The 23,515-nt window shown below is 37.9% G+C and overlaps 1 protein-coding gene across 1 annotated transcript in view; it reads right to left on the reverse strand.

Moving 5' to 3' along the window:
* The window catches only part of CHN1 (chimerin 1), a 106,840-nt gene that overhangs the window by 63,318 nt on the left and 20,007 nt on the right, over positions 1-23,515 (reverse strand). The window contains exons 3-6 of the mRNA XM_086465161.1: positions 19,129-19,167; positions 14,514-14,569; positions 6,934-6,965; positions 5,973-6,086 (exon numbers count right to left, since the gene is read on the reverse strand). Of these exons, the coding sequence (XP_086321287.1) occupies positions 5,973-6,086; positions 6,934-6,965; positions 14,514-14,569; positions 19,129-19,167 (241 nt within the window). The remainder of the gene's footprint in view (positions 1-5,972; positions 6,087-6,933; positions 6,966-14,513; positions 14,570-19,128; positions 19,168-23,515) is intronic.

The raw sequence follows: 23,515 nt of genomic DNA on the forward strand, positions 1-23,515 counted from the left end.
AACCAGCTAAACGTGCTACAGCAGATATCTGCTCAAAAGAACATGCAGTACCATCACACTTCAACGCCTACCACTAGCACAATCTCTACCCATTTCCTCTTTATCTTCATCCTAATTATTAAACAAGCTCTCAATCACAAAAGGCTACATTGCAAACCATGTCTTATCGTTATTGTCATTTGCTATAGGTCCTAACATTAAGTACTGTACTACTCTTTTGCCAGATTTAAAAGCAGATCTAATACCTCCAGCAGTTAATTAGGAATTTTCAGTTCTTCTCATCCATTTGGAACACCTAATTAACATTATAATGTATTTTATTTTTTTCTATTGTTACAGAGACTTGCTGATATGTATGGACACACATATATACCTACAATAATTTTCTCTTGTTAGTAATTTTTTTAAAACCTCAGGGTTAGGGTTGCAAAAAATTTTCAGTAGCATTCTCTGATTAATTAATGGGTAAACATTGGTGAATTAGCTGTACTTTTTTTTTTTTTTTTAAATAAGCTATGAAAAACCACATCTGTGCTCGAGTACAGGCATTAAATATAGTAGGGAGCTGATTTGCTGCTCTCATTTGTGTTTGTGCTTTACTCTCTTTTATCCGGTGTCTGAACTGATACAATTTCACAGGCCTTCTTAGGCTCTGAACATCAATTTTATTTGAAGCATAGCTCTGGATATTTAGCCAAACTCACACTCTTGAAAAAACATTTAAACTATAATTTTCTTTTTCCCCAAGAACATCTACCTCTGTTACAATTCTGAGAAATTTGTTTCCTGAAAACAAAACCTCTTTTGTTTCAAATTTAAATTTAAAAGGTAGTCTGTCTTAAAAAAAGTCATGATGCAAATTAATTGCACAATAATGGATGACAGCAGACAGAAACACCTCATCAGAAGATGATCAAAATGCAGCTTCTTATGTAAGTGGAAAGCAGATTTTACAGTAACTCACTGACAACCTTAATAACCGAAAAGGTTTTTTGGGTAAGAATCACTTTTCCTACCTTATTAAAGAAGAAGAAATATTTAAAATCTTCACTTTGAACTCCGTTAACTATTCCACAGCATTGCACTAAGAATATTTGACCACCTGGCTTAAGTCTGCAAAAGCTATTATTTGTCCTGTCCTATATTTGGTCATTTAATCGGTGCTAGGCTATGCCTGTAGCTATCGCAGTTCCGGAACAAGATCTTTAGATCTACTAAAGCTCATGCTATAAAAGCATCAGAGCCAAATGTTCCACAGTGGTCAAAAACTCATTTAGAAAGGTTTAGAGAACAAAGAAAGAAAACTCCATGGCCCACTTCATCTCGAACAGGATGTGCAGTCCTGGTTCCCTCATCTCCAAAAGATCATCACACAGTAAGAGAGACGTGCAGAGAAAGATGACAAAGATGATGAGGGGTATGGAACAGCTTCCCTACAAAACCTGAATGCATAGCCTAGGATTCATCGACCTGTACAAAGAACAATAAGGGGGGCATGAGTGGCGTGGAAAAGGTAAATGGAGATCAATTGTTCACTGTTTCTCCTAATACAAAAAGTAGGGAGCATCCAATAAAATTGAGAGATGGAATCTTCAAAAAAGGGATGCTGCTTCCCATAAAACCTAGTTAAGGCACGGAACCCATGCTAAAGCTGCAGACAGCAAAGTCTACGAGGGTTCAAAAATGTGCTCAGAAGCCACTAGAAAAAGAAATAATGAAAAATCTCTCCATCACAAGCCTGAAAAAATAGCAAGATAACAATTCTGCTCAGAAATCCCTCAACAGCAAGTTTTCAGAGGCTGTGAGAGCACACCAGAGAACCGCTACTACATGTTCATCTTGTTCTTACACTTTTCTTTCAATGTCTGCTATTAATAGCTACCAAAGAATGGATACTAGACTGGACTATGAACTGGTCCATTTAATCTGACCCAGCATGTTCACAGTTAGAGAACTTGCTAATACAGTACCAGAGATATATAACTGGGGAGAAACCCTTTGCGATCAATTACCCAGATCCCTCCCCAGATCTGTGCATTTTATGATGATTTAAGGCATCCCTTAGAGTAACTTAAAAGAAGTGAGATGCAGAAGAGCTGTGTTAGGAGTAGAATGGTCCATAAAAGAACCTTCATGGATCAAATGCATTTGCATTCTGTGCATTTTGGCTGTAGCTAAAGGCTGTAGCTTAGTGTGACTGTCCAATCTGTTCCAGATTTCACAAAAACATGTTTTTATAACTGTGAATTCTGTCTGCCTATAAAGCAGTTAGGATTTGTGGTGTTAACAGTTTATTCTTTCTCTTCAAGAAAGATTAAGTTCTTCAAAAGGAAAGCTTCAGTGCAAAGCAAAGACAATCTGAGCATCTCTGGAAGATGCCTAGTCTAAGTACAGTCTAGAAGGTAATGAGCAATGAGGATAGAGACAACATGAAAGAATGTTGTTGTTTTTCCCCTATAGTATAGCCCTCTGTGAGGTGATCTTCTTTAATAATTCCAAAAGAAGATAAATACTCACTTTACAAAGTTGAGCTATGGTTCATTAATCTCTATCAGATTTGTGGCATAGAGGATGCTGTATTCACAAATACAATGCTTAGGCAGTCATAATGAGGATTCTGAGTTCTACCTTTATGTCTCACCTAGCTTGCTTTGTAGCCAAAGGGTTTTTTTAGCATTTTTTTCTAACTTCCAATTTAACTATTTTAGAAACTTTACCAACATAGAAGGCACTTGATATTGAAGTTTATTTAATCAACTGCAATATAAAAGAAATAAATCAAACGCACACCAGGATACCTTCCTTTATGCATTCCAAGGACACAGAGGATGCAGAGCCTTCACTTAATTTAGTAACAACAAACCAAGATACTAGACAAAATAGAACTACAACTGGAACTAAATTCCAAAGAACTTCAGCAATGGCTGGTATGAACATACCATCGAGATTTTAGACATCAGCTACAATAGCTGGTGGAATCAAATACAGCATTCAAGTTGTTCCATGACGATTTGACGAGTTGGATGGTTTGGGTCCTCACAACAAAGCATTAAATGATTGTTTTTTCCATTGCAGAAATGAAGACTGGAAATATTTCATTACAGAGACATCATACCTTGCCACAGAAAGGGTTATGATCCTGTTTCACTAAATTGCTCTTCACGACTGGATGCACTGGGTTTTTCAGGATTCCCAGGCACGCTGACACAAATGCAGAAAGAAGACATCTGCCAAAGCTGGGCGTGCTAAGCTGTCTGTATTACTGAATTGTCCCCCAGCAGAAGAATCAGTAACTACAAGCCAAAGGAAACAACCCTCTCAGTCTCAGCAGCAGCTGATCTTACCCATGTTTCCACAAGACTTTTAGGTCTCGATGAACTGGGATTTTATGAGGCAATCACACTTTATAGGTAGTTTCCAATTTGTTCTAATCACAATTGACTGACTGTCTGAGACAGACAAGTGAGGGAACAAACATACACAGTGAGAGACAGATTAAGTAGATACACAGAAACAGAGGGAATCAAGTATTTATGTCAGAAGTCAATAGGTACCCTCAAGCACCTAAATTTTACTCAACACTTTCCATTTGTTTTCCAAAGCATGCCTGAAAAACAATCAGAAAACATGGATATTCCATTTTATGTTTTATTGCAAAGTTCTTTATTGCAGGATTAGAGCACCTGTCCAGCATTGCTGGGCTGCTTCGTAAAATGCTGTGAAACCCATTCTGTGTCTGTTTCTTTATATAAAACTATCCGCTGACCAAGTTTGTTTCCCTCCCACTTCTTCTAAAGGGTAAAACAAAGGTAAAGAAGAAAAACCAAAAATCATATAGAAGTGATCTTAAAATTAACTTGACTGCTTGAATGACAGAGTGGCATTTAAGCATAGTATGAAAAGATCCAATTGATTCACACAGCTAGAAAAGAAAGGGTGAAATTGGAGACCCTGAAGTCAATCAAAGTCTTCCATCAAACTTGGAAAGGTTTTGCCCATACATACCACCCTACTGACAAGCTCCATTTCTGGCCATGGAGATGACATTCTGAAATTCCTACTGGGATTTATCTGAGCTGCAGACAGAGCTACCTTTGCTGTCTGGCAGTACAGTGACACGAACACAAATGATGGTCTCAAAAATGCTATAAATCACAGGTAAAATTATATAAACTCATCACAGCAATCACAGCAAACTTCTCACAGTCGGGATGAAGAGAGACCGCAGAAATTACCTAGTCTTTAAGAGATGCTACAATGTCAGCAACACAGTTAGTGGGAATATTGGCTAATGGGTATATTCTGCATATATCATTTCAGGAGATGAAAAATGAGCAAAACTCTGCCTCCAGTCAATGGAAATGCAGACTCCTGCTATGCTTCGTAGTGGAAAGAAACAGAAACCCTAGTGGTAAAATTCCCATGTGTGGAAGACACAGCACAACAGTTCACAGAGAACTTTCACCTATGGTATGACAGCAAAGACCTTCCCTCATTTGTATACTTTAAAGGCCAACAGCAAGACAACAGAGCATAACTTGCTGTGGGATGGAAAGCAGCCACCTAGACCACCGCCTTTAATATACAGGTCATTCAGCTAGTGCTTAAAACATAATGAAACTGCTGCAACATGCTGCAGTTCCAGATTCTGAGGCGTTTTGCCAAATGCTGAATTTCCTCAAAATAAATTGATTAACAGCTTTGGTATCATTTGAAACTGTTTCCCAAACTGATCACCAACAGCTATCCATTCTCTTTTCCATTGGGTCTAAAACCAGATTTTATTGCTTTCAAAGAGGTTCCAATTTGAAAGAGATATCATTAAACCTAGAAAATACCCATCTTTTGACTGCTGGATGAGAGGAGCATTTGTAAAACAACCTGTATCAATACATCCTGCACAATGCTCAGCAGCTTCATCTTTCACAGTGTATAAGCCCTGTGCCTTCTACATCATCAGAAGCAAGGGGCAGGAGTCCTGTCTTCAAGCCAGGTGTTACGACAACTGTTTTCTTTTTAGCTTTAAATAGATATTGCAGGAGCAGAAGTAGATGAAATGGAATATTAGACCCTAATAATCAACATAAATTTATTACACTGTTAGTGCAAGCCAGTGTAAAGGTCAATAATGTTTCTATTTGGAATCTTACTACTACAGAAACAAATATCTCAGTAATACGCCCTCTTTTTTTCCCAAAAAAGAAAACTAATTCCTCATTATTTCAAGATATTCTTATTTTAATTGTAATCTTACCTTACCCATATAAAGCTTTCAGTAACCGCATCTTCTCCTTCAATATTTTTCTGTCCCACTTACATTTAAAACCTTGCTAATCTCCCATCTTATTACTTACATGTACAGCTCAGGCCAAAATAACCTCCACTACCGTAAAAGTAGTTAAACTATTTAAAACTTTAAAATATTTAAATTATTTTTTATTTCAGATTTTGTTTCCATTTTTTATTTATATCTATCTTTGCAGAGCAAGGAAACTGATCCGCAAACATTGTTAGCTAACAGGTGCTCGGACAAAAAACCTGATTTATTTGCTAACCCACAGAGGGACTGGAGAGAACTAATTGCTTTTCAGCAACAGCTAGCTATCTAGTACGTAACCCACAAAGCAGACTAGTCAGGTGAGCTCATAAGATGCCTTTTATTTCTTGACCACCTGCTCTCCAACATCTACATGGGGTCACAACTGTAACATAGTGGGAGAAGGGCAAAATGAAGCACCACCAGCAAAAACGCAATTGCTGTTATCCTGATGGTGCAAACAATAAGGAATGTTAGTACTTCAGAAAGGGTTAGAGAAGGTTAACAATACCAAATCTGTAACCAGGGTAAAAAAGTACCACTATTTTTAAAAAAAATTAAAATAATCACAAGGAAGTTCATACACTAAGGTCAACAACACAGTACAATCTTTTGAATATTTTATAAATTTAAAAATTAAATATTAATTACCAACCTTAATGCTAAAGTGTAGGTTCCAGGTTGCCGTTGGCTTTCACGAATGAGATAGCTTCCCTCTGCAACGCTTAATAATTGGTCAGCTTCCTCTCTTGAGATCATCCCATGGAATCTAAGGAACAAAGGCTTTTTGAAACACATGCCTTTTCACTTTTAAATCACCTTTTCCTCTTCTTTTAAAAACCATCAACCACAGTAATTAAAAAAGAAACAAACATCAAAGTGACTGATTTGCTGGAATCTACAGCTTAAATTAATCTCCCTTTCTACCTGCATTTGAAGTCACTTTAAATGGTTTAGAAAGGCTTCTATGAAACAATATCTATCAAACAAGTCTATTGCATTTCAAATTTGCATCTACTACTTTAATATGTAGAAATAATTCCATTTTCTCCTTCTGGCTTCACATATTCTGTGCCAGTGGCACGCAATCTAAAATTTTGCAGCATTCAGGGATATTATGGCAACTTGCTAAAATCTTGGGGATTGCATATAATCTCAGTAATTACTGATGTAATAACCTAGCAACACTTTTTTGGGTTTTTTTGCCTTAGCAATCTGAAATAAAAGACACATATATATTGTACACTTATATTACATATATATTGTATGCTTATATTGCATTTGTGATCCAAATCTTTTTTTTCCTGCACACAAACACCTTGTGCAAAAGCCAAGTGGAGGTAGAGGTAGACAAAGATAACCCTTTGAAAGTACAGAAACACGTTTTTCTCACTTGAGTTAGCACTCAATCATATCCATATCCATCAGAAAACAGAGCTGCAATTGCAGGCAGGCAAAAGTGATGGTACTGAAAAAAACTGATGGTGAGCAAGACACACTGCTGTAAAGCACACAGAAGAAACAAAGGGCCCAGAACAAACACCTGCAACCTTTTCTGTAACAATTATCAACCAACATGTACAGATAAACCACTTTCAGAGATGTGTGTTACTTACTCTCTTCCATAGTATTTCGGTCTGTTCTCTACCTAGAAGAAACAACAGAAATTGTAACGTTTCATAACAACTGAACCCACACTGTAAGCATACTGTCCATAACATAGCATTAAAAATAGAAAGGGATACAAAGTGAAAGTACAGACAAAAACCATCTACTATCCCAGCATTTTCCCTGTGGGTGGAACATAAGAGAAACCAAAGGTAAACCCTTCAGGAAACACTGCACTTCTGAATGGCTTAAAACAGAGTGAGACAGAATGAGCTGCTTGAATCACATTATCCTCGAGGCTCTGCTAATACAAACTGACAACATTAAGTATTGCTTGTACAAACTGCCAAAAAGGGGAAACAAAAGATTTATTTCATGGGTGTAAGTGTACTATATTGTTAAGTGCACTAATACAGTGAAATATCTATAAAACTCTTAAATTTAGAAGTTGTCCTCCATCATAGAGCTGTTGATGCCACCGCTGTGAGAAATTGAGCCACTACCATATTCCCTCAGAGTGAGGCTAAGTGGTAGATTAAATGATCAAGTGTCTAAGTCTTGCACTTCTTGACTTCAGTAAACTGTGCGATCTGTAGTATCGGCTAAAAGACCGCAACAACAGGTATGCATGTATTATGCTGTGTAACACCAGCCCGTCCATGCTCTAGAGACCATACAGTGTAAATGTACACAACATGCAAAGGTGTCAGAATGCAAATTGCCTGCTAAGTATTTCAGATTAAATAACTCATTTGCAATTGTCCAGGAAGTTTAGAGATATGTGAGGAACTGCAGACCTCCCAGAAATCAGCTCAATAATCTAAATTTAAAGGAGGAAAGTCTTTGGGGAGTAAAATTCAACAATTACACAACCTGTACTACAAGAGTATAAACCACTCCAGCTTAAACAAAACACAAAATACTCAGAGTAAACTGCCATTTCCGTCTTTTCAGAAAAAAGCCTACTAAAATTAGCATTTCTTTCCAGTTACCTCAGTGGAGTATAAATAAATATTTCAGATGTCCAAAACAACAACAACAAAAATACATCCTGGTGTACACTCTAATAAGAACTCTTCCACATTCCCAGCAAATAAAAAGCTGTTGTGATGGTTCTTCACTTTTGAAAAATCATTCCATCACTAGAACAATTTATAATGTTCTAAAATATTTCTTTTTCCTACATAACAGTAAACAAGAGTTGACTAGTGTGATAACTGTTTTCAAAGGGCCTGAAGACACTGGATCATTTAAAAAAAGAAAAAGTCTTACATATTATTTGTTAAATGTAGGCTATTTCTTCAATAGGAAGACAGAAACATGACTGGAGAAAAAGCAAAAACATTTTATTGTTGTTATTACAGAAACTTGCAACAATTCTTAACTAAAACCCTCAAGACAAGACACTAGTCTCAGGCAGTTGTCAAAAAAACAATCCCATTGTGAATACGATTTTATGATCTGTCTATTGAGATTTTATATTTATCTCAGTGGCCACGGTGAATCTACATGACAGAACTGGAAAATTTATATGGGCAAAAGCACCCAATTTCAGAAATGGATTAGTAACGTGACAGGGCATCTTCACATGTACTTGCAAATCCTAAGACAAATTGTAATATTATATTCTGTGCACATTTGAAAATGTGAACTGGCAGATGACTGGAGCAAAGCATCAGAGAAAAGCTGTGCTGGACTTCCAGCCAATTGCAGCTGGGTTTGCAGCTCATGTTGGTGGATGATGAGTTAAAAAGGAAAATAACCACTTCTGTTAACACTGAGGCTGTACTGATCAGTTTTACCAACTCACAAAAACTTCAGTATAAATGTTGATGTGTGACACTGTTTGCTTGTATAAGACTCCATGTGACTGGAAACCAAATTCACTGATTTTTGCTGCCTGGGCTTTGGTGTTTCGATTTGTTGAGGGTTTTTTTAATAACTTTTAAAATGTATGGTAATACTAGGGTTTTTTGACATCTAGACTGAATGCATACATTCAGACTCTAAGGCAATTCCATTAGAACTCAGCAGGGGCCTTATAATTCACTCAGAATTAGCTGGGCTACATACACACTCAGTGCAGTCCATGTGAACTTACTAAAACACACAGATTTCCCAGGAGCCAATTTTACCATTTAAGACAGTAAACACTGTTCTCCAGCTTTCTACAATGCAACCTACACCAACTTTACTGATAGCAACTTTGGCATAAAAGGCAAAATAGCATTTGTTCTTACTTTAGGTATCCTTAGCTGCACCAGAACTAGAAGTGACATACAGCTTTCTTGGTCTTTTGTGTCTGCCTGGACTTCATGAAGTTCCTGCCAGACTGTATTTCTACAAATTACATTCGCAGGCACCCACATATCCTCCAGCTGCACGTGTGCACTGAAAGTCAAAATGGTCCAGTTCAGAAGCTTCATTAGCCTAACCTTCACACTCAGTCAGCCTTAAGTTAAGGAGACAAAACCAAACACTCATCCGGACTAGAACTAAAACCCAACTAAAAGAGTGGGGTTTTAAATAAAATCAAAGCAATAGCAGGAAAACGGTCATTTCAACTAAAGCTGCTAGCTGAAAATACAGTGTAATTATCCTCTGCAGACTTTCTTTCCGATTTGGCAGTATTTTTGGAGCAAAGTATTGTCGAGCATGAGTAAAGGCAGCCTTAGCTACTTCATTTTTTCTGTATCCAGCAAAGACCAGCTGAATGCTAAGTCTTCTGACTTCTCAGGACTTTTTATTTATAGGAAAATTTTCCTATTGCTCTTTGTTTAGCCTATATTTGGCAGAGTTTTAAAAATTGCTTCTAACTTAGAAAAAAAAAAAAAAGAAAAAAATTAACTGCGAGATACTTGGTTTCAGTGTGGTTATTTGTATAGCACTGATGCAGAGGCCACAGGAAAGATTCAGGTCTCACTATGATACCTGCAAGAAACACAAAGGTCAGTGAGATAACCACCATTGTTTCATTTCTGTTTTTTTCAGACTGAGGTGTGAAGTCAATGAAACCAAGTTCACGAACAGATAAATGGAGCAGACTTGGCAACAGCTCTAACAAGGATGTGCATTACATATGCCCAGTCTATGCTGTGTTTCTTGACAACTCATAGAGGCCGTTTTCACATGACTACATAGAGATGCTGTTTAACAGGCTTGTTAACTACTAGCACTGAATTAGGATGAAGCCTTGTAATAGGACAGAAAAGGACAGTGATTTTAATTATCTCCATCATTTGTCTGTTTGGTATTTTTTCACACACAGTTATCTAAAATGTATCATGGAGTGCCTTCACATAGCAGTCCCTAAAATGTCTGCATGTGCACGTGCACACATGTGTATGCAAAACATTATATGCACAACAAATACGAATTCCATGGAGGAAATACAATATTAATTGGACAAACAACATTACAATTTGGACATAAGCCTCATGCAGAAGTCAAACATCCTTAGATTGTTATGGAATCATCAACTTTACAAATGAACATCATACAGTGTTAAAAGCCTTGGCTCTGCTGCACCTTCAAAATAAAAAAAATCCCAAATGAATGCAATGCTCTTTTTACCTCAGTGTAGCTCCACTGAGCTGTGTGTTGCTCTGATACGAAACTCGTGTAACAGAGCAGAAACTTGAACTCCCTGTATTTGAGAAGCATTTCATGTTAAGTAGGTCATTCTGTTGAATACACCTCTCAGTATTAGCACTTGTACAACACGTGCCTTTGCACCTTAAATAATAGGTTGGGTTTTTTTACAGTGTGATTTCCAATTATTCTTTAATACGTGCTTTTTCTCCTAATCATCACTCTTGCTTATGCCAACAAGTGGAATACAATAAGGCAAGAGGACCAATTTACATGCTAATACCTTATCAAATAACAATGTTGTTCCCTCCCACTGACCTCTTTGATGTTCTCTGGACCAAAATTCTCTTCCTGTATTTATGAATTTGTTTACACAGCTGAATAATTCAGCCACTTAGGAAAAGATTCTGTTCCCCACTGACTCACACATGGCTGCTAATAGAAACCCAGCTGAGAAAGAGCAGATCACAAAGCTCCACACTAGCAGGAGAGGCTGAGACCAGAGAGAAAGGCTAAAGATGTTACTGCTTGCTCAATATATTTTCACTTCAAATCTGGCTCAGCTGCATAAATTGTTCAATATTAATAAAGAAATTGTTATCTGCATTATAACAAATTAATGCGTAAGTAGGAAAATGCACACTGATAATGTATTATTTCAATTTTACATTTATTAGGTTAAAAAAAGCTTCAGAGAGCTTTTTTTTAATAAATGGATTATTTAATGAGAAAATGTGTATTTAATATGCTCTGTTCTGCAGCTAAATACCTGCAAGTGAGTGATTCTTTCATAGCTCTATTTTATTTAGTTCAATTCTCACTAGTTTCTAAAATCTGCAGGTTTTATATTTCAGTTTCTACAACAACGTTCATGATGCAGACACAGGTTTAGTCTGCAGAGTTCAAGAAGCTATTTTAAAACACAGAATGTCTTCTCTTTCTGTTCACTCTGGCACACGGGAAGTTTTACACTTACTTAAAGTTTATCATATGTTATATTCTTGTTTTGGAATAAATTCGAAGAAACATGTCATTATAGACATTATAGTAATGTGCTGCATTTCTTTCTTCAGTGATGACAGGACTTAGCAGAGTGTTTTGATTACTTGTGGTACTTTCACAGGTCCCCAATTGACTCTAACAGACTACCTGTTTACAGCATTAGAGCAGGAGGACCTCTCTATGTAGGGATGCAGTATGCTCAGACACCCCTCAAAGAGCTTGGAGGATTAGTTCATGCAGGAAGCCACTCACGCACAGCAAATTTTCCTCTCTAAAACAGTCCAACTTTTCAATTTGCCACCTGTATAATAGCTAATAAAATTTTATAATTAACAGTATTAAAATTCAATGCTAATGAGGATGAGAAAATTATAGTGGTCAGTGTGATCTATATTTGAAGAAGCTTTACACAGACACTTTTATATTTGGCTTGGCAATTTTGTTTGATTCCAAATTAAAGGCAAGCTGGATGTGACCAATAGCTGAAGGATTTCCAGCACTCCAGAGGCAGGAGACATTTTTAATTTTCAGACACTGAATACACATTTATATCTCTGCTTATTTGACTGGATAGGCTAATAGTATTCTAAGAAATACTATGAAGGAGAACTTAGTATAAAATTTGCTCGTGACTTCTTATCACCTAGGGAAAAAGACCCCAAAGCACTTGGATGGGGCACTCTGGGACATGGTTTAGTGGGCATGGCGGTGTTAGGCTGATGGTTGGACTTGCTCTTAGAGGTCTTTTCCAACCTTATTGATTCTATGATTCACTTCTCTGCAGTCAATCTAGCATAGAATATAATGCCAACAGATCTTATTGAATATGTCGGACCCCTTTTTATCATTTACAGTTTCTCCCTGACTACAGGGTACATATGCATTGTGCAATTGACATGCAAAGCAATTACTATTGTTATGCTATCTGCGGTAAGATTTCCTTAACTGTGCTGGTACTTTCCCACTCCTTACATTTCTATTATGTTTTGTTTGTTTGTTTGTTTTTTAAAGAAACCAAAAGGTATAAAGAAACGACATTTCTAATTCTGTAAGAATTAAAACATTCTGAACTGAGGTTCTCAAAGAAGAATTGTCACTCATCACCACAAGAGCCAGGCAACCTTATGAGCATATAGGATAAAGTCTGTCACTACAAGAGCAAACAATAGCAGGGCTCTGAAATAAGACAGCAAATAAAAGACTACCGTGATTGTACAGGCATAATGTCAGCATCTTGATGAACAGCGTCAGTAGGCTACCAAAAATGCTTCATACATTTTACAACATGCATATATTCATATACCTACGCACATACTCGCACTTACTTCTTCCACCAGTGAAATACTTTTGAGGAGAGGAAGGAAAAAGCAACTATTCAACAGCACTTAACAACAATAAACACAATCCATTGAAGGCAGGGAGTAAAATACTTCATCCTATCCAGGTGAGCACCCTTTACAATCTCTGTACAATCAAACCTGTAATACAAGACTAAGCTGCTACAAGACTTCAAATACTTTGTATATTAATGTAATGAAAAACCCTGTTATAGAGAATACACAAAATAGAAGAAACTTTCCTAATAACGTTGCAATGGGAATAAAAAACTGGAAAACCTCCCATTTTTTTCACAGCTCAGGACTTATCTTCTATAGAGCCGTCCTTCAAATCTCCATCCCACCTTATTTGATGTACATAAGATACCTGCACAACAACCTTAACAAGAATACCCCTACTTGGAGAGAGTTAAGAGTAGAAATAATGGTTAAACAAAACTCTTTGCTACAATGCTTCTTGTAAAATTCATCTGTTGTTCCTTTTCTATAGCTATGTCTTTCTTAAGTGCAATCAGCTATAGCTGTATTTTTTACAAAAATACAAATCTATCATATTAACAAAGGAAAACAAGAGTGCTTCCACTAACTGCAGTATTTCACTTCTGTTAAATCTCTAAATTTTATCTTAAAAATTGACAGGCTACTTCATAGAACCACAACTGGGCATTTGAAAAGAAGACAGAGAAATGCCTGTTTAATTCTGTAAAGTAATCCTCCTCATGATCTAGACTGTAAGCTATTAATGTCCCTGATAGTGCAATGTCCCTCTGTACTTCATACTGCCTCAAAGTGACGAACATACTTCAAAGATTAATTTCCTTTCTCTTGGCACATGATAAAAATGCTTAAGTTTCATTGCAGCAATGTAATAACTTTCAGTGGCTATTCAGTAAGAGCTGTGTTTTGTAACACTGCTTAACAAGTCAAGCCTAACATTTCCGCATTTCTGAAATTGAAATTAATGTTTTCCAAGTTCCTAACTGAAGCTGCAAAAGAGATGCAGTTATGAGTAAAATCTTGCTGGCACGGATGTTTGGTATCAGTTAAACCCTCCAGCACCACAGCTTTGGAGAGTTGCTGCTCTGCTAGATGGCAGCTCAGGACACACTAGCAATTTGGGGTCTGCCTCAAGAACTGACCCCTTGAGCAGGTCCTTCTGCACCACTGTATATCAATGGGATCCTGTTATTACTCTTTGGACTCATAAAATCTGTGGCTCTGATAGATTAGCTACTAGTATTAGCGAGTCTTAAGTACTACGACTCAAGTAACAGCACCAGGGGAGATTTCAGTCTTCGCTCTGCTGCTGTATTGCACACAACTAGCAGCAATGTGTGTACAAACAGGTGCCCAGTTCCCCCGCAAAGCTCTGCTCTTACTTCTGTGAATTTCTGACACAAAAAGGAGAAGAAAAGGCACGTTTCCATGTATCTAAGAATCAAAATACAGTAACCAGATTCTCAGGTATACCCATCATACTCAAAATGCTTTTTAATTAAATTTTTAGATCAAATTATTTCCAGGTACCAGCGCCCGCAAGGCTACTTACTCTAATCACAGCACCAAGAGTCCCAAGGAATCACTGTTTGGGTTGGATTCCATTAAGTATAGACTTGGAATTACTGGACTCTATAAAATCAAATCTTTGTAATACTCACCTCACGAGTGCAGGTTATCCTTCTAGGATGGGGAGCTTCCTGTTGCAGTTGATACACTGGGAAGAGGAGGAAGATAAATTCTGGTTAATACAGAATCATTGTATAAGTTAGGCATTTTAACACTAAATATTGCTGTTTAAATAAAGAAGTCTTTCTGCGAGATTTCCTGCAAGGATATATATATCAAGATCTCAAAACTTATTTATAAGTGGTCAGAAAAAAGAATGTTGCTAGCCAAAATGGGGTTATTGATTATCTTTACAATTAATTGATCAAGTACTATGGAGTAACTAAGTGAGACCAGTTAAGTTTCCATGAAGCAGATCAGAAAAGGAGTCATGATAAATGCAAAATAAATTATTTATTTAGTTATTATTTTATTTTATTTATGTCAAATCAGGCTGCTGCCAGACTTTCTTCTATAAGCAGATAGAGTCACATCCTGCTATGCTGTGCACATACTCAGTCACCTGAAATATGTCAAGACTTTGGAAGAATAATTCAGAACTCTACAGAATCAAACTCTCTGCTTTTGCCACTGCTCAGTGATCACCCTTCTGAACAAAAAAAAAAAATGGCCTTTGCATTTGCAGATCTAAAGACATTAGGAATTGAGTAGCAGAGTAAACCAGTTAAGGCCCAAATTATGACATACTAGTCTTCCCTCCCCCTTTTTTTCTTATTTCCTTTTTTTTTTTTTTTTTTTTTTAAAATAAGCCTTATCAAGCCAGAATAAATCTTAGGAGCCAGTCGTAAATTTAATGGTACTAATAAGCAGACTTTCTCATCTAATACCAAAGGAGTGACTTTCAACTTCTATCCCAAAAAGAGTTTGGTTTGGCAAGTCACCTTCAAAATGAGGCTGTCAACACTAAGTTAGCATTCGAATAGTACTCTACAACAGACAAAATGGACATTTGGAATTGTAATCTTTTAAAGTTAAATTATGTTTCTATCGTTAGTGCTAACACCAAGGTCTAATAACATGTGCTGTCACCTTCATCAGGTAATAAGACCATACATTGATTCAACCATGACATACATTCAATCAACCGTTGACTTCATGACACTTCTCAGTTGATCATGACTTTTTTCCACTTACAAATGCTGTATTTATGTGCTAAGTTACATAGGAATGAAGAAAATGGCAAGATGCCCAATGATATGGCAATCATAAGAGAAACTGGAAAAATTCACTCCCTTTGTTCCAAACAACAAACCTAATGGTTTTTCCTGACATTACTAAAATCAATCCTTAACATTCTGCATTGGTAATATAAAAATGATTTTTGCAAGTGATGAAGAACAGCACACTAGTATAAAACCCAGCAATTTTCATTTCAAACATAGCATGACCATTTATTTTGGCACATACAGATTCACAGAATCACAGAATGTTAGGGGTTGGAAGGGACCTCAAAAGATCATCTAGTCCAACCCTGCTGCCAGAGCAGGACCACCTAGAGTAGATCACACAGGAACGCGTCCAGGTGGGTTTTGAATGTCTCCAGAGAAGGAGACTCCACAAACTCTCTGGGCAGCCTGTTCCAGTGCTCTGTCACCCTCAGAGTAAAGAAGTTTTTCCTCATGTTAAAGTGGAACCTCCTATGCTCCAGCTTGCACCAGTTGCCCCTTGTCCTGTCATTGGACATCACTGAGAAGAGCCCAGCTCCATCTTCCTGACACTCGCCCTTTACATATTCATAATTCCCTAGCTTCTGTTGTAAAAGTTGTATTTGATGGCATTTGGCCTTGTCCGTATCTAATTCTGAGAACCATAGAGTCAAGTTCAAAGGGAAAAAAAATTATAAAAAAATCACAGAGCAAATATGGATTTCTCTGAATTTCATGGAAGAGCAGTGGAGACTCACAATCAGCATGCTTCACAGAAACTGGCTAAAAACTGAGAACTGTTTCCCACCTTACTTCAACCCAGGCTGAAAAGATTTTCTGGAGGAAATTCTTCTTCTCCAAAGGCAGTACCTTTCTCCTCTTCCAGTCAGAGGCACAGCAGGTAGACTAGTTAAGTTACAAAACAGGATCCCTATTCCTCCTCCTCTAACTGATGTATGCCATTCAAACTGTTCAACACCAGTTTCCTTGCTGTAATTACTGCCAGGGAAGTCAAACAAGACATTCCTCTCCATCCATCATAAGACAGAAATATAATCAAACCCCATGACCCTGCACTTAGCTCTGAACCGTGGCAAGGGTTCGCCACGGTGAACCATGACGGTGTAGGAGAGTGGGTGCATATGCATTTGCACATGCTAAAGCCTCCATCTCCTGGCAAGATGCCAACAAAGATTTGGTATCAGAGAGGTTGGACCCCCCATTACAGATTATGGCATGGAATAAACCAAACAAAGAGGCAGTGTTCCGAGTTCACAGAAGGTACAGAGCTGTGATTCACTATTACTGCTTGCAACCAGGAGCAAAATACACAGATCTCAGTAACAAGTACAAAAACGTGTTGGAATCATGACTAATGATGTTTAATATCCAGGAGCAAAGTGTTTCAGTTTTATCTTTTAGCCCTCCACTGCAAGGAAAAAGCTTGTTCAAATCATTCTGTGCACAAATTCTTTAATATTAAGTGGCTGACTTGGCATATGACAAGATACTGGTATAGTAAATGATGATTCAAACGGCACAGACAGGCTTTGCCACCATATTCGCAAACAGACCAAGGTCCCAGCCATCTCAATTACATAACAGCAATTGCATTAAATGGCAATTATTAAAAACCGTTCAAAGACATCCACCTAAAGAAAACACTCAAGATGGACAAATTAAAAGTCTTCAGCCTTTTTTAGACGTTGCCTTTCTATTTTCTTCAATTAACATAAATGTATTTTAAGAGACTCTGACATTCCCAGACTGTTAAGGAGTACACAGTTTTGCCAAGTCCTGTAATTCTTACTACAAATTTCACAATATCTGACTACTTACTTACAGCCTAAGGTCTTTGAAATTTCTTATGAGACATAATGTCATTTATAGAAGTCATCTAATGCTCATATTGCATAGAAGATCTTGACTATGTAACTCGTGATCACTTTAACAATTCAAAAATTGGAAACCAAACAAAACCAAGAAGGCTGATTTATGAGTTTTAAGGCCTAACTGTGATTTTTTGAATACATCAGGTTGGCAATGGCAGGGACAGAACAGAAACAATTGACCTCAGTGAGACATAATAAAAGGCTGGTCTAGATGACAGAAAAGTTGTTTTTTCTAATGACCATTTAATTCTACTACATATATTTTAGTTGACAAAAATACTTGAATATGCTCTCTTACACTTACTCTCTTTCTAACCATGGTTTTCACCAAGCCTTTAAGACCAACCCAAAATCAACGACTGAAAAGAATCTCACACTGCCGGATGGAAACCTTTTTGAAATAAGTACATTTTCTCAGGTGTTAAATCTTCCCAGCCTTTAGATCAACATTTTCATCATGTGAAATGTTGCTTGTGCAAATCCCTTTAGCCAGCCTGAAGACACCGAGCTTGGGAATACATACAAAAGAAAATGCAAATACAGGTCTGATGACCCTGAACTGTTAAGTATGTTAAACGCACAAACATTCTGCTTTCAAAATCTGCTTTTAACAGAAGACTCTTCTTTCTTTCTGTGGTTCCTCAAGTCTCAAAATGTCTCACACCTTAGCTTTTCTATCTACAAAGAACTACAATATAGAGGTGAGACACTGTGGGAAGGTACAATGCTTTGCTGTGGTGACATGTCTTGTGTTCTCTCCAATCTTCCTGAGCGTCAATCAGTGCTGCCAAACAACAGGTCATTCCTTTACATGGATTTTTTTTGTATTTAGAAATATAGGGGGGTTTGTCTGTTTGTTCAGTGGGCTTTTTTTGTGTTTGGGGGATTTTGGTTGGTTGGTTTGTTTGTTTTTTAAATTAGGAATGAAAACCAGCAAGTTGTGAAATACCCAAGGGAGCAGTGCTCTGATCTCAGAGCAACGCACCCAGACTACTGCCCTGCACACCTGACTAAGGCAGCCTGCAAGGCCAGCTGCCTCTGCGCTAGGGCACGTACACCAAAGAGCTGCAGAGCCCAGCCAGGCAGGCTGCTAGGAAACCAGGTCCTGCTAGTCAGGGCTTCAAAAAACCTGCCTGTGATTTGTCACACCAGGCCAAATGCTCTAATTTTACTACATCAGCAAATTCTGGGGGAAAACGATCTAGCTTGAGTTTTTCTAACCAGCTCAAGTCTCAGCGCTAGTGATATAAGGTACTAGAGCACAGGAGCCCTAAAAGTCTGCAAGGATACCAACTTTAAGGCATGAACGGAATTTATGTAAGCCCTGGTCTATGCAGCCAAATCAATATAAGCCAGACCCGCACAGGAGCGGGACCACTTGTGTTAGTAAGGTGCAGAGAATCTACTCCTTCAAATAACCTGCATTCACTCATCCTTGAGGATAAACAACTGTGCCTATCTCTAAATAGTAATGAATGCCTTGAGGCTTCTTAAACTCACATTCTGATGAAAAGAAAAATTAGTCTTTTAAAGCACCCAACTGAAACTTTTTCAGCTCTGATTTGGGCGGTGGGGGGAAGAAAAAAAAAAAAATCCATGGAGATACTTACAGTAAGATTTCCAAACAGGTGGTCTGTATTCATCAGTATCTGAAAGAAAAATGACAAATCTTAATGTTGTGTTGGAAACACAGATATAACCCTGCAGAAGTACTTGCAGATTTATTAAGATAAATATTGCACCTAGGTTCTGAAATTATTTTTTCACTATCAGAGTACAGAACAACCTGTTAAAAGTTCCCCCTCTTTACTTAAACTGAAAATATGAAAAGGTATTTTCTTTAGCCAGCTAGAATACAAACTAGAGAAATAAATTTGCAAAATGGCAAACGTGCAGATCAGAAGCTAAAATACCGTGGGGGGGAATGCATATAATTTTACTATGTATATATCCATAAGTTCCCTTTTAAATTACACTAGAAAGACTTTTTAAATCTCATTTTACATTCCAATAAATCAGGTTTCATTCAAATTATTCCTGCCATTAGCTTCTTCCTGTTCTGGATAGCAATTAACAACTCCTAAAGTAAAATCAGAGTATGTAAGTACTATGAAATATTTTGCAAAAAAGGAGGGTTCTTTTCATACAGAGTACAAGCTCCGCTTGGAAGCAGTCAGTATATATCAAAAGTACAACACATTTCTAATCCAAAATTTTAATACACAAATAAATTTTAAAATAAAATAACAACAAAAAAATCCCAGTGTTTTCTAAATTCTGCCACCCTTATGACTTGTTGACAACTGAGCTGACATTTTGAGCTTAGAGCTCTGTTGCAAACTTTGTGCTCATCCACTGTTTTACCACTCTGACCAGCTTCAGTTCTGATGCTACAAGGTACCAAGAATTTCTGCAGGGCTGTGCTTATCTCTGGTGGGAGTCACTCAGTACTCATCACACCACAGGGTCACCAGTTGAGACAACTACGCAGCCAGCCCTGCTGTTGGAAGCCTCTTCTCACTGTGACATTCATTTCTGAGCTCTGTTTGCAATTGTCTGCTCACTGGGACTACCTGCTGCATCCAACAAAACCTTAATTTCCAGGTTTTATTATGAGGCCACATAAAAATCAAGCAATCTGGGAACCTGTTGCTTGAATTTTGGCCTGAGTGGCATCTCCACCCAAGAGTCTTTAAGGCCTCCAAAACTGAGCCTGAAGCTTGGAAAGTATTTTGCTTTCCCTTCCCTTAGGGTAAGCAATCTGCCTTCTTCAGATACTTGCTATAGTCCATCTCTCCCACCTACAGTCATGTCAAAATTAGAGCTTAGTGGAATGAGATATTTTTCAGTTTAATCAGCACAGACTTGCCCAGACCCTCCCCAGACTCACCCAGCACGCTCTCTGCCTCGCCTGAGCTATCATTTCGCTCCATTTTTTACCTCGTATTTTAGCACTACACAGGAAGAGGGTGCAGTCCTTATGGACTACCTCAGTGGCAGTGGGTTTTATAAATACAATTCCTTATGACTTTATTATTAAGGCGGCACTTGGTCAAACCACCATCCCCCAGATCAGTTTTGATCTTTGAAAGGTCCTGCAGATGCGCTACCACGTCCTGGGGATAGGCCAGAACACCTCGAGTCTGCACAGAGACCTTCAGTCGTCCACACTACACTACGGCAGTGAAAGAAAATCAGCAGCAACAGATGCAGCCATGGTTATTCATTCCTACTTTGATACCTTTAAGTAAGGCAGTGCAAGTCAATTCATTCCAGAAGCATTGTAACCTTAGCACTGCAAGGTCACACGGAAAAAGGGCAAAACTTGTAAGTAAAAAGAACAGGTTTAGTCCCAAAAGACAACTCTTACCCCAGCTGAACTTTCTTTTGCTAAAGTATTTTTTTTGGCAATATATGCACTCATTGAATTTACAAATAAAAAATTTAAGTAAAGGACAACACACACTGTATTTGTAAAATATGAGCTGACTGTTATGAAAATACAAATATTTTGGCAGTCTAACCTATATTTGCTCGCACTCAAGCCATGTAATTGTTACAACTAAGAGCAGCACGATTATAAAACTGAAAAGCAACAATATTTGTGCCAAACAAAAAAAACCCAAACAAACCTTGTTAAAATCAGGCAAGAACAGCAGTAACTTTCATACGACAAACATTTAACATTCAGAAATCGGAAGGAATGATTTATGTTATGCAGCTGTGCACAAGGATTTTGTTAGAAAATCTGTTGGTGAGCTTTACAGCCTTTACAGTGTGAGAATACCCGCCGGCCATCCCACATCAGGTAACAAAAAAACAAAAGGTCATTTCTATTGCGATTTTTTTTAAAAAATAAATACTATCTGATATAAAATACTGTAGCAGCAAGTACAGAGCAGTAACAATGGTGAAGCAGAGGTTCTGCAGTGTTTGTTTCCATGCAAGAACATTTCTGTTGCTAAAACCACTCCACCACACAAAGATAAACTAGAATAAGCATAAACATCAGACCAGTCTGTTAGTTATCCATTTTTAAAGACTAATTGATGTGGTCCTATTTAACACATCATCAGTATTTTGAAATGCATTATTAGGAAAAGGGCTTGATTTTCAGACAGTGCAGGCTTCCACATACAGCATCTCCAATTACGCATAGCAAGTACCCAAAAAGCACTTTAAGGCATGACAAAAAACCCCACAGAAAGAAAATGCTGAACCCAAAATACATTTTCTCACTATCACTGCACCACTTTCTAATTAATGCAATAAACTCTACATTGTCAGTTCTCAGATTTTCTACAGCTCCAGTCGGCACAGTATCTCAGCTCTGCTAAATGTTTCCACGATAAATTAAAATAATTTTCTACAAGCTGTGCATCATGTTTTATCTTAACTGTGTTTTCTGCCTTAAGTGAGATGCAATTCAGCTTAAAGCTGCTCTTCTGCAAAGGTCTGGAGCACTACAGAAAACATACATGCATAAACTGATCCTACCGGCATTGGTGAGCCTTTCGCCAGCGTGAGGGTACTTTCACCAGCAAGTACATTTTAGATCAGGCACACTGTCCACGTACATAACTTGCAATTTCAAACTCAGCCCAGTTTCAAACTGACAGATGCTGGTGCTGAATGGTCTTCCTAACCTTTAAAAGTGAAAATGTTTGATAATATACAGCTATCCCAAAATTTTTAATTCTTCAGAATTTTGCTCTGATTAGAAGGGTGTATGGGTAAGATTTTATTTTTATATAACAGGACTTCTTCAAATTCTCTCCCATGAACCATACTGACATCTAATGATTTTCCAGCCTGGAACAGATTAGAAAAGAAACGGCTGTATGCTCAAACCTACACTTTGAAGCTCCTAAATTGACCTGTCATAGTATAAATACGTATGTATGTGTAAAGAATAGACTATCTTAAAGTGATACATCACTTGAAATCCCACTGAGACCCAGGGTTATTCGCAAGGTAAAGGGGTGGGTGCAAACAATGCTGCAGGACACGTGAAAATACATTTACAGTCCGTTACCCAGTAGAATCAGTTTTCAGTCTTGAACCAATAGCAAAATCAAACTCATCTTCAAAGCAAGCATCTTATCACAGACCCATAATAGCTGGTCCCTCCAGTTCAGGCATGGACCCTACATTTCTCAAGTACCCTACGTCACAGGTTATCTGTCTCTTCACTTCTCCAAGGGCAATGGTTTGCCAGCCCGTTTCTCTCTCTCCAATGGACAAGGACAGAAGTGAGCCCTGTTTCTTAAACAATTCTCAGGATTTTCTTGTGGTCATCTTCTTTCCTCCCAGACATACTCTCCTTCTCTCTTTCCAGGACTTTGGCTTCTCCCAGCCTTAGCAATCTTCATCTGCACACAAGACCTCTCCTCTCATTCCTGAGCAACGCTTTGGTTTGCTCCCCACTGCTGTCCTGCTAGGACTTGACCCACCCAGCCCACCCTTATCTCCTCAGCATCTCATTCTCAAGCTACCTCATCACTACCCAAGACTTCCTTGAAATTTGCCTCAACGCAGAGAAAACAGAGGCAGAAAAGCCCAGAACAGCACAACAGGCAGCTTCTGGTAACAGCCCCTTTACAGGCAGAAATGTCACAGTGGGGCAGGAGCATTGCCTTCTGGGCCCAGCGTGCCCTCCTTTAAGCACAGCAATTAATGAAAGGAAAAGGAAACTATGCAACTTGGGCATGAACCAGCTGCAATTAAGAAAGTGAAAAGCACAGAGTGATTGTCACAAATACACATTTTCACAGAAAAGGGCTTCTGCCAATAGACAATCATACAGCCATTTAGGAGAAGTTCATATACAGACACAAACGTTAGGAAAGATTTTTCCATAAACACAAATGTGACTAATTGTGACATTACAATGTAGCATTTCCCTTCATTATTTTCCTTCTTTCTTGCCCACTCCCATTTTATCCCTTATATAAATCTGGATAACTGTAGTACTTTCAGAGTGTACATTTTAACTGC

Source organism: Leptosomus discolor, chromosome 5 (genome assembly GCF_034619465.1).
Source record: "Leptosomus discolor isolate bLepDis1 chromosome 5, bLepDis1.hap2, whole genome shotgun sequence".
NCBI lineage: Eukaryota > Metazoa > Chordata > Aves > Leptosomiformes > Leptosomidae > Leptosomus > Leptosomus discolor.